At 37.9% G+C, this 18,106-nt stretch overlaps 1 protein-coding gene across 7 annotated transcripts in view; it reads right to left on the bottom strand.

Moving 5' to 3' along the window:
- The window catches only part of LOC128208880 (1-phosphatidylinositol 4,5-bisphosphate phosphodiesterase beta-1-like), a 97,868-nt gene that overhangs the window by 10,613 nt on the left and 69,149 nt on the right, over positions 1-18,106 (bottom strand). For 6 of the 7 annotated variants that reach the window (XR_008256909.1, XM_052912554.1, XM_052912557.1 and 3 more), the window contains 13 exons: positions 17,892-18,056; positions 17,579-17,678; positions 17,217-17,321; positions 16,687-16,811; positions 15,903-16,008; positions 15,218-15,316; positions 13,063-13,092; positions 9,236-9,351; positions 8,677-8,871; positions 7,121-7,282; positions 4,873-4,982; positions 4,482-4,539; positions 185-271 (listed from right to left, as the gene is read on the bottom strand). Coding sequence is in view for 6 of the 7 variants with exons in the window: in XM_052912554.1 (XP_052768514.1) it covers positions 185-271; positions 4,482-4,539; positions 4,873-4,982; positions 7,121-7,282; positions 8,677-8,871; positions 9,236-9,351; positions 13,063-13,092; positions 15,218-15,316; positions 15,903-16,008; positions 16,687-16,811; positions 17,217-17,321; positions 17,579-17,678; positions 17,892-18,056 (1,458 nt within the window). In the remaining variant the exon portion in view is untranslated. The remainder of the gene's footprint in view (positions 1-184; positions 272-4,481; positions 4,540-4,872; positions 4,983-7,120; positions 7,283-8,676; positions 8,872-9,235; positions 9,352-13,062; positions 13,093-15,217; positions 15,317-15,902; positions 16,009-16,686; positions 16,812-17,216; positions 17,322-17,578; positions 17,679-17,891; positions 18,057-18,106) is intronic. The other variant, XM_052912558.1, reaches the window with a different exon arrangement.

Genomic DNA, 18,106 nt, shown 5'->3' with positions numbered 1-18,106 from the left:
CAATTTTTTCCATAGACAGACCAAATTCCTCCATAAAATTTATGGAGGAATTTGGTCTGTCTATGGAAAAAATTGTGGGAAAATGTTTCCAAAGAATGGGGGATTTTATTCTTCACCAAAAATAAATGCCTTGTTGTTCTAACAAAACCACTAAATTACTACATAACATAGCAAGATGGCTTACAGATTTTTTGTCGGATGTTAATTCTTCCTTAATCACATCGTGTCTTTTCTTCAAATCATCCAGGCGGTTCTCCAAAATTTCTTTCAACTGAAACCATAAATAAATATAAGTCAATTATTTCAAACTATAGCCATCACTGAATGTGATCAATAGCCCCTCCACAACACTTTCTTATCATAACAAGTATCACTGGTAGTGATGTATGCTCCTTGAATGCCCAATGTCAGTGAGAAGGCATCAGTTCAGTTAAGTCCTAAGAAATAAGGACAATAACATCTGTAAACTAGAGCTATCACTGAAGGTGGTTACTACCCCTGAATGCCGCCGTTCATTATGATTTATCATTGTATGAAGTTTTATGAAATTCCATCTAGTAGTTTTCAAGTTACTGTACGGACAAATGTTTGACAAAAAAAACAACACAGAAAAAGGCAATAACTATGTAATTTGCTAAAATAGTGTAATGATTTATGTACACTGAACTCCTCATTGTGCTGTACCATTTTATAAAGTTTTATTACAGTACTTCCTCTCATTATGATCTATCACTGTATGAAGTTTTAAAGGGCAGCAACTCTGTAATTAGCTGAAATAGAATTGCAGTTCCTGTACACTACACTCCCTCTCATTATGGTCTTTCACTGTACGAAGTTTTATTAAACTCCATCCAATAGTTTTCAAGTTATGCTCCGGACAAGAAAAAGTAACAAAGGGCAGTACCTCTGTAATTGGCAGAAATAGAATTGGAGTTCCTATACACTGCACTCCCTCTCATTATGATATATCACTGTATGAATTTTTATTAAATTCCATCCAATAGTTTTCAAGTTATGCTCCGGACAAGAAAATTAACAAAGGGCAGTAACTCGGTAATTAGCTGAAATGGAATTGCGGTTCCTGTACACGGCACTCCCTCTTATTATGATCTATCATTGTATGAAGTTTTATTAAATTCCATCCAATAGTTTTCAAGTTATGCTCTGGACAAGAAAAAGTAACAAGAGCTGTCACAGTATGTGACGAATGCCCCCGATTGTGACATTGACCTATGAACAAGGTCAGTACATGAAAAGTTGATCTTGCCTTTACATGTAAAATACATATAGCAAGTTATTTTAAATTGCCTCTAAACATAAAAAAATACCACCCATAGTTGACAACCGACACTGCTATGTCCTTATATATGCAGCATTCCATTGTGAATAAACACCCAAGTGTGACCTTGACCTTTGAGATAGGGACACGGGTCTGTCATGCGACACGTCGTCTTGGTATGTGGAAAACATGTGGCAAGTTATTTTAAAATCTGTCCATACTAGGGAAAGTTACAGCCGGGACACGACAACTTATACTATATGTCCTTATATGCTGCACTCTGTTGTGAATAAACACCTAAGTGTGACCTTGACCTTAGAGGAAGGGACACCGGTCTTGCACGGGACACGTCATCTTGGTAAGTGGAACACATGTGGCAAGTTATTTTAAAATCTGTCCATACAAGGGAAAGTTACAGCCCGGACACGACAATCTATACTCTATGTCCTTATATGCAGCACTCCATTGTGAATAAACACTAAGTGTGACCTTGACTTTAGAGGTTGGGACACGAGTCGTTCACGCTACACGGTGTCTTGGTATGTGGAACACATGTGGCAAGTTATTTTAAAATCTGTCCATACATGGGAAAGTTACAGCCCGGACATGACAACCTATACTCTATGACCTATATGCAGCACTCCATTGTGAATAAACACTAAGTGTGACCTTGACCTTTGAGGTAGGGGCACGGGTCTTGCACGCGACACGTCGTCTTGGTATATGGAACACATGTGGCAAGTTATTTTAAAATCTGTCCATAAAAGGGAAAGTTACAGCCCGGACAGGACAACCTATACTCTATGTCCTATATGCAGCACTCCATTGTGAATAAAGACTAAGTGTGACCTTGACCTTTGAGGTAGGGACACGGGTCTTGCACGCGACATGTCGTCTTGGTATGTGGAACACATGTGGCAAGTTATTTTAAAATCTGTCTATACATGGGAAAGTAACAGCCCGGACACGACAACCTATACTCTATGTCCTATATGCAGCACTCCATTGCGAATAAACACTAAGTGTGACCTTGACCTTAGAGGTAGGGGCACGGGTCTTGCACGCGACATGTCGTCTTGATATGTGGAACACATGTGGCAAGTTATTTTAAAATCTGTCCATACAAGGGAAAGTTACAGCCCGGACACGAGTTATTGAGCCGGACACACGGACGGACGGTGCGATTTTAATATGCCCACCTTCGGGGGCATAAAAAGGGCAGTAACTCTGTAATTAGCTGAAATAGAATTGCGGTTCCTGTACACTGCACTTCCTCTCATTATGATCTATCACTGTATTAAGTTTTAATAAATTCCATCCAATAATTTTCAAGTTATGCTCCGGACAAGAAAAAAGTAACAAAGGGCAGTAACTCTGTAACTGGCTGAAATAGAGTTATGGTTTTTGTGCACTGCACTTCCTCTCATTGTGCTTTACCATTGTATTAAGTTTTAATAAATTCCATCTAGTGGCAAGTTAATGTCTGGAAAAATATTTGAGAGCAAAAAAAAACAAATAAAGGGCAATATCTCAGTAATTAGCTAAAGTAGAGTTATGGTTCTTGAACACTGCACTTCCTCTCATTGTGCTTAACCATTGTATGAAGTTCCAATGAATTCCATCCAGTACTTTTCAAGTTATACTCCGGACAAACAAAAGTAACAAAGGGCAATAACTCAGTAATAAGCAAGAATAGAGTTCTGGTTATTGTACACTGCACTTCCTCTCATTATGCTCTATCATTGTATGAAGTTTAATCCAATTCCATCCATTAGTTTTTAAGTTATGCTCCAGACAAGATAAATTGCAACGGAACGACCGATAAACCGACGGACGGACCGACCGACCACAGGGTGACTCCAATATACTCCCTTCAAACTTCGTTTGTCGGGGGTATAAATAAGGCATGAACTTTTCTTTGTTGCTTTAAAATGCATACACAAAATAATGTTTCTTTTTGAAGTTAATACCTCAAAAACATAAAGTTATGATGAGTAGTAAAAAAGATAAGAATACAAATAATCAAGGGGAAATAACTCTAAAAATACCACACACAAAAATAATGTTTCTTATGCACAGCACTTCTCAATACCTCAAAAACATTTGGAGTTATTTTGAAAAAAATATACTTGTCCCGATGTCCAAGGACAGATGGACAAGGTGATTCCTATATAGCCCCCACCACAAAGTGATGGGGGTATAACAAAACAATATGGAAACTCCATTACAAGTCAACTGATAGCATATTCTCGGAATATAACCTTCATTTCTAGCCAATGCAATAGCATGCATTTATCTATTATAACTCACTGTAACTTATGAAGCATACATGTTATCAATCACAACATTAAGCTTTTAGCTTTCAATAAATGTCTGTACTTCATTATTAAATATAAAACATTTAAACACCATTAACCCGAAATCGTCGGGACCAAGATAAATCGTTCGAAATAACAATATTTCGGATTAACAATTTTTAGAAAATGACAGCGTTTGCGAATGATAGATGACATAAAATATTAAGTTGTGAAGATTGCAATGCCGGTTACACGCTACCAACATGTTACATTTGATTTGAGTGAGTTTTCAGTATACATGTTTGATGCATTATTGTTTAATAAATTAATTCTACTGGTAATTTTTCAGATTATGGTGGAGCTTTACACCCTTTCATTTTATTACCGATCCAGATATCCCCCCGGGTTGGTTACCGGGCCCTTCTCCGGATTGTTCGGTAGCGGGTCGAGTGAGTAATGTGGCAATTAAATTTGACGATACATTTTTAAATGATATTCAGATTGAGGATACCAGCAATTAAATACACACTACATCACCAAAATAATTTGCTCCTTATCTGCTAGCATGTTTGTTACATACGTGTGCTCAATGTGATTCTTTAATATGAAAGCGCAAATTGTGTTTCATTATCACATCAAGCCGATGCCTGAGTGCTATTGCAGTATGGTGTGAAAAACAATGAGATGATCAAGTTTGAAATAAGGATTGATAAATAGGTTTGAAATACCAAATCTTGACCGTAATTTTTAATATCTAAATAGCAATTTCGGATAATTGATTGAAAATCTATTTAAAGAAGGAATAAAATTGGGACCATCAAATGATTTCGAAATATAAATTTCCAATGAATATAGTTAGAAATAGCGGTGTTTAAATGAATGTTTGAACCAATTTGTTATCATACCTTTTGCCTTTCACTGACAACAGTGTCTATGTGCCTCTTCTGGTTTTCTCTTTTTAACCTGAAATGAATTGACAACCTTAGTAATGTTAGATGTGGATTCTTGCAAAGCTTTATGTTGACACAGGTGATCTGGCAGTGTTTCATTGGAAAGAAAATTGGATGAGTATTCACTTTAAAAAGAGCCCCACACTTTGATGCCAATACCCTTCTGTTGTTCAGATGAGCATGAGGCATAACTCAATAATTCAAAACTATAAATATAAAAAACTGCCATGAGTGTGCTAAGTTTCAGGGGAATATGAATATTTTAAGTTATAGACATGGTTATTTTTTGGGCACAATGCTGGCGACACAAAGGCTATGGAAATACTCAAACTTATCAAACTTTTACCTGCTAAAAGCCTGTTTGTCCTTGGATTTTTTCTGTAGGGCCCTCATCTCCTCCTTGGTCTGGACCTCCATCCGCTTAGTGAGTTCCTTCACCTCGTGATCATGGATAGCCTGAACAATATACATACACGGTATAAACATTTTGTCTGGGCCTCCATCTGCTTGGTGAGTTCCTTCACCTCCTGATCATGGATAGCCTGTACAATATACATACACGGTATAAACATTTTGTCTGGGCCTCCATCCACTGGACCTCCATCCACTTGGTGAGTTCATTCACCTCCTGATCATGGATAGCCTGAACAATATACATAAACGGTATAAACATTTTGTCTGGGCCTCCATCTGCTTGGTGAGTTCCTTCACCTCCTGATCATGGGTAGCCTGTACAATATACATACACTGTATAAACCTTATGTTTGGGCCTCCATCCACTGGACCTCCATCCACTTGGTGAGCTCCTTCACCTCCTGATCATGGATAACCTGTACAATATACTGTATAAGTGGTTATGTTCGCTGGTCAAAAACTGAAGATTTCCGACGTTTCGCTGGCAGAAATGTTTGCAAATCCCAAACTATTACTGTGTGTAATATTTACACATTGTCAAAATCGCAATAGTGTTGTCATGGAGCTGACCGATAATCCTCGTATGTAATTGGTTTAAACGGTACAGAGATTTGTAACCATACAGTAATTACGCGATTATGATTGTATTGTAGTTTATTTTATTGTATGCTGAACACTTTGTATAAGCAAGCTTTAATTGGTAAGGAACGGTTAGTGATAAAATAAAGCATATAATTGGTTTCGAGTTGTTTTCATTCAGGTATAGCATTCTCAGTTAGATAACAGTTATTTTTTTGCAGTTCAAAACAATACTGTTCAATACACATTTCATTTAAAGCCGATACATGGTAACAAAGAAACAGTTACTATGCCATGCTTTATCACAATAGAGGTGTGAAAACTAATCTGTAGCTTTTGTTTGTTCATACAGATGTGATCAAGTTGCTCTGGCTATATTTGACGCTTTCAAGTCAAACACAACCAGTCTGTGAACGACATTGACTTACCTACAAGTGCAATAAAGCCTATTTATGCAAAGTGGCTCATGAAAGCACACCATACTCTACATGCAAAACCAGTAATTATTAAATCATCTTTAGAAAAGCGCGTAATTTAAAATTTTGATCAATATTTTGCATTTATTCAATAATAAAACATGTTTGTGTACATAATGTAAGTAATAAAATTAGTTGAATTTATTGAATTTATTTGTATTTTGTAAACATCTGATGGCGTTGATATTTATTTGCTAATTTTGTTAATTCGCGAAATTCGCAAAAATTTCCACGTCGCGAACTTAACCACTTATACAGTACATACATGTATAAACCTTATGTGTGGGCATCCATCTGCTTAGTGAGCTCCTTCACCTCGTGATCATGAATAGCCTGAACAATACATATGGTATAAACCTTATGTAAGGACCTTCATACAATTGAAGAGCTCATTAACCTTTTAACATACATGTATACAAAATACATGTAAAACTTTTACATACAACATTATGCTGTAATGGGAATATTTAAATGAATAACTTGCATAGTATTGATCTTAAACCTGAACCAATTTTTACTCTTAAATTCAAACTAGAAGCCCTTCTATTTGATGAAACCAGGTTTTTCATATGAGCAGTAAGAAATTAAAGCCAACTAATTTCATGTATGAGTCAGAAAAAAGCTGAAACCTTTTTCTTTTATGAAAAAGAGATTACTAAAAATTACTTTAGTTAAGTATCTTAAATGTTTAATTTTGCGGCCACATTCGTACTAAGTTTCATGACCTTGACTTTGACACAACCCCCCTGAAAAGCAATCTCAAATATGGTAAGCTCTTTACATAAGCTACCTACACACCAATATTTTATTGGATTTCAGCAATCCTTACTAAATTTATTGGGAAGAAACCATTTTTCTGTTTTTAGTGACAGTGGCTTTGACCCCAAACCCCTCAAAAGCAATCCCAACCTAGCTCTTCACATAAAATACCTACCGGTACACATCAAGTTTTATCACTATTTATCAATCCTAACTAAGTTATTGGGCAGAAACCTGTGTCTGATGCCCACTGGAGTCTCTGTCCCAGGCTTACAAATGTGGGGTCTTCTGTGACATGGCATATGGTAAACTATCAATGTAATTTTTTGCCAAACATGACTTGCTGGCATACATATTGAGTATTACCTTGAATCTCTGTTCATGGTCTCTATGGTCTTGGTCCATGACGGTTTGGAGTGTGTCATATATCGGGCCACTGTGCTTCATGTGTACTTCAAGCTCCGCCTGAAACTGGTCCCGGCACATGGCAACGTATACCTCTGCATGGCTCTTCCGTAACCCCTTCAACTGGAGACATTTATCAATAAAGACTTTTAATGGATAAGTCATCTAAGTTTGTTGTATAGAGATGTTGTGGGTCTCTCATTAGGCGTAGGCCTTTAACCTTGCACCTCTAAACTGGGTCATCATTACATTTTGGGCTTCTAGGCTTGTCCCTTTAGATTCCATTCCATTATCAAAGCAAAATGTTTCTAGCCTGGAAACTGTGTAAGGTGACTCTTCTGTTACACCTTCAACAGGGAATGGAACAATGTACAAGAGTGCCTCAAAAAATAATAAACTCAACAAGAGCGCCAACTGTCATAAAATATGCCCTTCTTAACTTTAGGACACCAAGTTTTGTGATAATTGCTTGCATGTTAAGCAAATTTTAGAGAGCGGACACCGTAAAAACAGGTTTTATTTCCAATTCAAGGGTCATAACTCTGGAGTGACTGAGATGACATGGCTCTAATTTTATTGATTGAACAAAACTGATTTTAGTTAATTTCTATAATAAAAGGGCTTTTTCTTTTGTGTGATTAAAGTGAAATGGCTGGTTACCAAACTTGTCCGAGGTATTATTCCCAGACACATTTTGACCCATTTTGGCGATGATTGGACAAAGGATTCTAAAGTTATTGATCAGACAAGACCAATTTTATGCCATTTCTATAATTAAAGGGTGATAACTCCTGAATGACTTATATGATACAGCTGGTTATCACAACTGTCTTGAGATATTATCCTCATATGCATTTTGACCAAATTTCGTTGTGATTGGACAAAGGCTTCTAAAGTTATTGATCTGACAGCATACTGGACAGAGTTATGGGCCTTGATAGACAAGACCTTGCATGTGCATTGTCTCCTGCAACATGTTTACAATGTTTTATATGACTATCTTGAACTTTTTTTGAGTTATGACTTAGGTTAAAGTTTTTGCTCTTCATGCCAACACCACGGCATTGACAACACCGCCGCTGACAACACGAAGGATATGATAATACCTCAACCTTCATTCTTCAAACAGACAAGCTTATAATTGTTTTCTGAGTCTACAGGACAGTTTCCTTTAGATGGATTGTAGTCTTTACATAAAGATGAAGTTACAGACTTTGAAGCAGTCTTAGATCACTAGATCACCATCCAAAATAGGAACCTTCTTGGCTTCTGGTGTAAATTTTGACAACATGGTAATTATTAAGCAATTTTTCTATCATTCAGTGAAACATTTTATTTTGTAAATAGCAAATCTAAGTTGCCTGTTCATCATTTCCCTTTAGTAGATTGGAGACTTCCGCACTGTTGTCAATCTGGGTCTGTGACTTGGATGCCTTCATTACAAGGTTTTGTTGAACCATCATACACCAACCCACTTTCTTTATAAAATGCATTACGTATACAGTTTCTCTAGTTACCTGTTCTTCATGGTCCTGCAGGAGTTTGGAGAGTTTCTCGTCATTGTCTGTCTGCACCTGTGACACTGTGCCAGACTTCCCCGCCTTCTTCATGAGTTTCTGGTGGGCCTTCTCGAGCGCGGCCCTCTCCTTGAGCTGCTGCTGTTGTAGTTTCTCCTCCCGCACCGCATGGATCTCCCGCATACTATCTTGGGCCTGGCAACAGTTAAGGTAAGATTAAAAATTCAAATGATGAACACTGACATAAGCTCCAAAGAGTGTTGTTAGAACAAACATAAATTTTATGTACAATTTAAAAATCTGCTTTGTACATGTGATTAAAAGCCATTTATCTTTTTGGGGCTTTGTTGACAAAACTCCAAGCTGTGATAAAAAACATTAACACATTAACTAGAGTGTCTGATTCAATGCATATTGTTAAAAAAAAATATATTCTTCATTTTTTTTTTCATCATTCAATCTTAGTGTCAGCCTTTACTAGTAAATGCATTTCTAATAAATACCTTATTTTATAAAACATTAAGAGCATGTTATATTCTTTTAAGAAAGTTCATCTGACCTTTTCGTGTTTCTTTTTGAGTAACTCAAGGTCCTTGTCTCGTTTGCTGATCATCTTAAACACTGCTTTCTCTTCTTTAAGCTTTGACAACGGCGTTGGAATCAACAGGTCGGGTTCTGTGAAAAGCATCAATCATAATTTCAGTATTTAAGCATTGTACATTATATACGTAGAAAATAATAATAATATATATTTGTATCACTTATTTTTGTTTACAAACCCGTTATTTTTAAAGTAGGTTGGTTCACAGGTAGGTATTCAAGTTGTAAACCTAACTGTCCGTCAAGGCACACATTAAGAAAAGAATTACAAACAATCTCCATTAATACAATATCCATTATTACAATATTCATTATAACAGTCTCCATTTTTACAATCTATTATAAAAGCTCTGAAAAATGAACATTGAATGAAAGAAACAAAACAATGAAAGTGTTGCCAGTTATGACATTTAAACAGATTTAAGATTATTGAAGTTATGTCTAAAATCCTTAAATGAAGCAAGCCCCAGGTCCTATAAAGATCAGGCCCAGGGTCCTATACAGATCTGGCCCAGGGTCCTATAAAGATTGGGCCCAGGGTCCTATACAGATCGGGCCCAGGGTCCTATACAAATTGGGCCCAGGGTCCTATACAGATTGGTCCCAAGGTCCTATAAAGATCGGGCACAGGGTCCTATAAAAGTCGGGCCCAGGGTCCTATAAAGATCGGGCCCTGGGTCCTATAAATAATAGGCCCAGAGTCCTATGCAGATCGTGTTATAGTTATTGTATGAAGGCCCCTATTTCTCGAGAAATCATGTGTGTATCAAGCTGAAGTATCTTTTAGAATAGAATAAGTTAAACTTCATTTTGCTAAATTACTTTTTCAAATCTTGACTTTACACGATAGTATATCGTGATTATCATAGAAACATTTTTCTTTAAAAGTCTCAGAACTCTTTAGAAGGAAAGCATAGCACAAATTATTTGAGAAATAAGGTTGATCCTGTTATGAGTGACTTATAAGATTGTTCTAGAAACTGGGGCCAGAAGAGTAGAATTGGTTCTAACGACACAATTATACAACAAGGAGATATTTCTTAGATACTTGTAGAAATTATAACTCCTTTATACTGATCTATATGAAATACCACAATATAACTGAATAACTGAAAGGACTATACATGAAGGTTTAACATATTAAATTTATATATATTATCTTACTCCAATGTTAACTTACATAATGAATTAGATCACAATAATAGTTAGGCACGTATAAAACAAAGTTAATATCAAATATAACACAGCATGCTGCACAAACCCCCAACAAAACTCTCTCAAACATAAACAAAAATTATCATGCAAACTTAACGCAGTACATGGCTAACAGACAACATCCCAGTATCACAGCGATGTGGGGAAACACAGGGGCCCAGGTTTGACAACATCCGGCCGATCTTACCGTTCAACTTGGTGGCCGTTATAACTGAAAACCCCAACACTACGTTCTCATTGGACGGCATTCTCGACACACCGCTAAAACCCCCTGTCAAGTTGAAATTTGCACATTTCATTCACCTGGCATTACTGCACATAATATTTTTTTCAAAGTGAAACACATGTTGGTTCAGGTACTAATGAGGCGACAGAAGGTAATGATATACAAAATACGGACGTCATGGGCAGGGGTCAACCGAAGAAACGGGCAGGGGTCAACAGAGGTAACGGGCGGTGGTCAACAGAGGTAATGAAAATGAGGCAGCAGAGGTAATGGGCAGGGGTCAACAGAGGTAATGGGAAGGGGTCAACAGAGGTAATGGGCAGGGGTCAACAGAGGTAATGGGCAAGGGTCAACAGAGGAAACAGGCAGTGGTCAACAGAGGTTACAAACATGAGGCAGCACAGGTCATGGGGAGGGGTCAACAGAGGTAATGGGCAGTGGTCAACACAGGTAATGAACATGAGGCAGCAGAGGTAATGGGGAGGGGTCAACAGAGGTAAAGGGCAGTGGTCAACACAGGTAATGAACATGAGGCAGCAGAGGTAATGGGGTCAACAGAGGTAATGGACAGGGGGGCAACAGAAATAACAGCAGGGGACAAGAGAGGAAACATTTTTGGGTCAACAGGGGTAACAGACATGAAGCAGCAGAGGTAAAGGGCAGGGGGCAACAGAGGTAATGGGCAGGGGTCAACAGAGGTTACAGACATGAAGCAACAGAGGAAATGGGCAGGGGTCAACAGAGTAACAGACATGAAGCAGCAGAGGTTACAGGTAGGGGGCAACAGAGGTAACAGACATGAATCAGCAGAGGTTACGGGCAGGGGGCAACAGAGGTAATGGGCAGGGGTCAACAGAGTAACAGACATGAAGCAGCAGAGGTAACAGACATGAAGCAACAGAGGTAACAGACATGAAGCAGCAGAGGTTACGGGTAGGGGGCAACAGAGGTAACAGACATGAAGCAACAGAGGTAATGGGCAGGGGTCAACAGAGTAACAGACATGAAGCAGCAGAGGTAACAGACATTCGGCAGCAGAGGTTACAGGCAGGGATCAACAGAGGTAACAGACATGAACAAGCAGCAGAGGTTACGGGTAGGGGGCAACAGAGGTAACAGACATGAAGCAACAGAGGTAATGGGCAGGGGTCAACAGAGTAACAGACATGAAGCAGCAGAGGTAACAGGCAGGGATCAACAGAGGTAACAGACATGAAGCAGCAGAGGTTACGGGCAGGGGGCAACTGAGGTAACAAGTAGGGGGCACCAGAAATAATGACAGGGGTCATCAGAGGTAACGGGCAGGGGTCAAGAGAGGAAACAGGCAGGGGTCAACAGAGGTAACAGGCAGGGCGCAACAGAAATAATGGCAGGAGTCCAAAGAGGTAAAGGCAGGGGTCAAGAGAGGAAACAGGCAGAGGTCAACAGAGGTAATAGACATGAGGTAGCAGAGGTAACAGGCAGGGGGCAACAGAAGTCACAGACAGCATGATAAATACTTATATCAAATACACTGCAAACAACATGCAAGGCTCTGATTAAATGCATATATAACAAATTCTGGTGTATATAAACATGACATATGATGGGTTAACGTTAGGGAGAGAAAATCTGATTGTTTTTTTACTTAGCTCCAAACAGAAATGTTGGCCTTGAGGTCTTTAATTTATGAACAACACATTTCAATATTCAGCAAAATTGAATTCGGTGAGTGTAGCTTGTTGAGAGGTAGAAACAATTAACATTTATTTTTAACGTTTTGAATAAAACTCTAAAATACATTTTCACCATACTGTTTAATGATAATGGGTATATTATTTCATCTAAATCAATCATGTCCACTTTTTTATCCGCTTATAAGGAAAAGAAATGTGTTGAAAAACAAAACACCTGCCCTTACTAAGAAATTGTGCAGAAAAGCCATGTGACTAGACAAAGGTAGGCAACTCCGTGACTAGGTGAACATCCCTTTGTGTGTTAGAAGTGAGTACAGCTCCAGTGTGTAGTTAATGTTAACAAAGCATGTCCACATTTCAATCTAAAAGTGTTTTGTTTTTTTCATACAAAATAGCATTGGTAAATTTAAATGGACAAACCTATTTCTTTTAAGTAAACACTTTGGTAAATATGTTAGAGAGGCAAAATAGGCTTAAAAGCGACAATACTCTTTCTGAACCAATATTGCCAATGCTTAGAATACACTTTGTGCACCAGCAAAAGTGAGGGTGCAGCCAGCATATTGGACAGATTTTTCTTGAAATCTAGCTGAAGCCTTTCTGTGAACACTATGAAGAAATGTGGACACACGTGTACATAGTTAGGTCTAGTCTACAGTCCATTCTTACCACTGAATCTAGATCTAAGGTTCATGCTTCCTGTACGAATAACAACATAAAACAGTAAGGTACTGGCCACAATACAATCACATGGTAGTGTGCACAGTACTGGGCCACAGGACAGGTAACAGTCTGGTAAGGCACAATACTTCAGCACAGAACAATTCACAACAAAGGGCAGTGTTAACAATAATGGATGGTTTATTTGGACACTATTTTAAAACCCTAAAATAGTATCTTATCAAAGATTTCCATGCTTAATATTATTAGTTGATATATACACATTACTGCCATTGTTCACTATTGAGAGGTTGTGAAGACATTACTGCCATTGTTCACTATTGAGAGGTTGTGAAGACATTACTGCCATTGTTCACTATTGACAGGTTGTGAAGACATTACTGACATTGTTCACTATTGAGAGGTTGTGAAGACATTACTGACATTGCTCACTTTTGTGAAGTTGTGAACACATTACTGACATTGTTCACTATTGACAGGTTGTGAAGACATTACTGCCATTGTTCACTATTGAGAGGTTGTGAAGACATTACTGCCATTGTTCACTATTGAGAGGTTGTGAAGACATTACTGACATTGCTCACTTTTGTGAAGTTGTGAACACATTACTGACATTGTTCACTATTAAGAAGTTGTGAACACATTACTTCCATTGCTCACTACAGACAGGTTGTGATCACATTACTGCCATTGCTCACTACTGACAGGTTGTAATCACATTACTGCCATTGCTCACTATTGCGAAGTTGTGAACATATTACTGACATTGCTCACTATTGAGTGGTTGTGAACACATAACTGCCATTCAGCTCACTGTTGAGAAGTTGTGAACACATTACTGCCATTGCTCACTATTGAGAAGTTGTGAACACATTACTGCCATTGCTCACTATTGAGAAGTTGTGAACACATTACTGACATTGCTTACTATTGAGAGGTTGTGATCACATTACTGCCATTGCTCACTACTGACAGGTTGTGAACACATTACTGCCATTGCTCACTATTGAGAAGTTGTGAACACATTACTGCCATTGCTCACTATTGAGAAGTTGTGAAAACATTACTGCCATTGCTCACTATTGAGAAGTTGTGAAAACATTACTGCCATTGCTCACTATTGAGAAGTTGTGAACATATTACTGCCATTGCTCACCATTGGGAGAATATGAACAAATTACTGCCATTGCTCACTTTTGGGAGGATATGAACACATTTCTGCCATTGCTCACTATTGAGAAGTTGTGAACATATTACTGCCATTGCTCACGATTGGGAGGTTGTGAACACATTTCTGCCATTGCTCACTATTGGGAGATTGTGAACACATATCTGCCATGGCTCACTATTGGGAGATTGTGAACATATTACTGCCATGGCTCACTATTGAGAAGTTGTGAACACATTACTGCCATTGCTCACTATTGAGAAGTTGTGAACACATTACTGCCATTGCTCACTATTGAGAAGTTGTGAACACATTACTGCCATTGCTCACTATTGAGAAGTTGTGAACACATTACTGCCATTGCTCACTATTGGGAGGTTGTGAACACATTACTGCTATTGGTCACTATTGGGCTGATGTTAGTCCTGTATCATACAGCCATTTTACATGCTGTTGCAGGGGATCAAAATGCACGCTCACAGAAATTTAGATTAAAAGCATGGAGTTTGTTTTCATTCAAAAGTGATATTAATATCAAACACATATCTTATTTTCTCTTTCATTCCAGGCAGGATACAAATCTTAAATGATTATTGGGCTGTAACTTTTTTTAAAAGCATAGCTTTTAATGTCAGAGCATGTAAAAGTAAAAGTATAACTGTTGCCAAGATATTGCATGCCAACTTCGGTCCGTTCTTTCTCTATTGAATTGGCAGTCAGCAAAATTTGTATAGAAAAATCGCAGGATAAACTTTGATAGGTGTACAGCAGGAAATAATCAAGTAAATTACTGACTAAAAAAACAACAATGTTTTGTTAGTGAAAAAACATTCTTCTTAATTTACCAAAAACATATAACAAACAAACACATTTCTCAACTATGAGAAAACCCTTTTGTACTGATAATCCCTTAAACAAAGACATTGATCCACAATGCAGCCCTCCCCATACATGAAAACATGACAATTATAGTACCTGAGTTGTCGGAGCTGTTAGAGAATGCACTGTCCTTCTTCATCACGGTCGAGTGTGGGTTGGATGGTGTCCGTGTCAATCGAGGGGCCTCATTAACACCTGAAAACATAATAAATCATTGTTCTGAACTCTGAAGTCAATGTCAGAAATCAGTCATTTCATCACTGATACTAGGAGTAATTTCAAATTGAGCAGAGATTTAACAGTGCAGTGCAGTACTACCATTGGAAATCAGGTTTTGTCATTCATTCAATACATGATAGGCATGATGTTTATATCAATGTAATAGTCTTAACATATTCAATGTTTAACAATTATAATTCTTTGTTTGCCATAAAATGATGAAGAATGCCTGTAAATGTTGTACATAAATAAGTAGTGAGATGCAAAAAAAATCAAGAAAACGAGAACAAACTAAACGAAATGCAAAAGCAGCAGAGTATTAGGCCCAAGGGCATGTACTTTCAGGCATTATTACAGAACAAAACTATATGGTATTGGGTCTTTGTATCTGATTACTCCATAGGTCACAGTCAGATGTTTCATAAGTCTTCTAGCGCAGACTGCATTAATGGTTTTATAGTGGGTTCAAATTTAACTCCATGTATATGTTGTGCTCTTGGTGACTTAAAATAAATCTGATCTAATCTTGTTTAATAGTTTTGTTTACACATGGTGAACGTACCATTGTTGAAGACATTGGGTAAGCTGCCGTTCCTGTTCACGCGTGGTGGAGGGTTGAAAGGAGGCTCCTCAGTAGACTGGCTCACTTTCTTCTCCGACTCCTCCTCCTAGTGCCGAATGGTTATAGCATAGTTAGTTTATTACAGTATATTTTAGTTGCTTATGATAAAAGCTGATATCTTATTCGAATAATGTTTGAGGGTGCTTCATCTGGGAAAACCAGTACTCTGATTCATTTTTGAGGTGCTACTCTAGCAGGATATCGCACCTTTGATCTCTAGTGTGAAAGGCAAAAAGTCAGAACATAAAAGTGGAGAATTTCGAACATGGATGATATAATTTTTGTGTATGCACAATCAATGTTTAAGTATAAAGTACCAGAGAGAATTCTTTTAGTTTATGAAAAGCAGATTTAATTGCATCCCTGATCATTGATGTCTATGATCAGTTTAAAAGGGAACATGTAGCACAGTGTGGAAAACTGGCATAACAGAACTACAAGAACATTTAGCTTTACAAATAGTTGAGGAGGTAACACACAGCTGTGTTACTAGCAAGTTTTTAAGCACAAAATACATCTGTAGTGAGAGTACTGACCAGGGTTGTTTTGACAATAATTCTAGGAGCAATTTTGTAGCAAGGAAGGATTAAAACAGTGCAGTACTGGTGTTGAAAATCATTCCTAGGTACAAACTAGTTTCTAGGATCCTTGATGAAACGGCCCCTAGCTCTACTGACATTGATGTTTATGAGCGTGATAAGAGAACAATATAAGTGAAACATACATTGCCATTAGTCGCGGGCGTACTGACCGGCTCTCCCTCGTCATCAGTGAACACCTCGAGCTGCATCTTGTGTTTCGTCATCTTGCTCAGGTGCTTCATAGGGTCAGCCAATGCTTCCGCAAAATCTGCATGATATACAACATTGGTTTATATAGACTCCAGAGAAGATATAAAAGTTCAAATGCTATTCAATAATTTGTAAGACTACCTGTTATAATTGTATGTATCTTTTAAACTTCAACCAACTGCTTTAGAAATGAAGTGTGGTTTATAACAGCAGTGAACAGGTGTTTCATTCTTTATTATACTGAAATCTGTTGTGGTGTGTTACAAAATATGTTTATACATTACTAAAAGTACTAAACCACTGCAACCAACATGCTAACCCCCTATCCCATGGGTACTAGGTAACACACTGGCCAAGGTATGGCATATACTTTTCAACAGACTAGTTCTGTCATTAAGTGTGTATAAAAACACTTATGACTTATTCCCACGAGTATGGTATTAACACCTTTCCAGTGTTGTACCTGCATGCATGTCCATGACGTAGTCCTTGACGGATATATGTACAAACAGGCTGGGCAACAGGAGGGGCTGGTTACACTCATTGCGCAAATTCACATGTCGGTAACCTGGAAACAGTGCATTCTTTAGGTTTTTGTGAAAGAAAGGAATTTCATGGAAACACTATTTACATATCTCTTTACCACATACATATAATTTCTTTCAGAATGTTTTTTAAGTGGATAGGATCAATTCATTTGTGCAAAAACTCTAAAAAAAATCTTTAAGCGACTGTCTGCAAATACAAAGACCTGGTGACAAGAGGCACAGAAAACGAAACATCACTGATAGACACTGGCTTAACATTGCCAAGATGCAGACATACCAGGCCTGAGTGACTCAACAGAGAGAACACGGTGGCCAATCATCTTCCCCGTCTCCTCGTACACCCCAATACGAATCACAGCAAGGTTTGGCAGTACTACCTGAAAATAAAAAACAACCAAACACACTAATCATGGTATCATTTTTTATATAAAGGATATTGGCTTTACATTTCTGTCTCAGTTTAAAAGTTTTCTATTACTAAGACTAAGACAATTGATCAAGATTCTCATATGACAAAATAAGATTATCATAAATGCATTAATTTCAAACAATTATACTTCAGGTAATAATCTTGCATATTCTGTTTGTACCTTTTTGAACACAAAAGGTGGTTCATCATAAACAGGGTTGATGCCGTTGTTGGGGACAGTGCGTGTACGGAATTTTTTCCTGTGTGTATCTGTCGGCAACCCGAACATGTCCACCTCCACGTATGTTCCAACCTTCTTGTCTGATAGGAACTGGCCGGCTATCACCTGATACAGACACACAGGGCTTAGTTGAGTACATGGCAAATACATAATGG

Source organism: Mya arenaria, chromosome 11, assembly GCF_026914265.1.
Source record: "Mya arenaria isolate MELC-2E11 chromosome 11, ASM2691426v1".
NCBI lineage: Eukaryota > Metazoa > Mollusca > Bivalvia > Myida > Myidae > Mya > Mya arenaria.
Note: the sequence above shows the minus strand (reverse complement) of the source record. Positions and strands in the feature narration are given on the sequence as shown.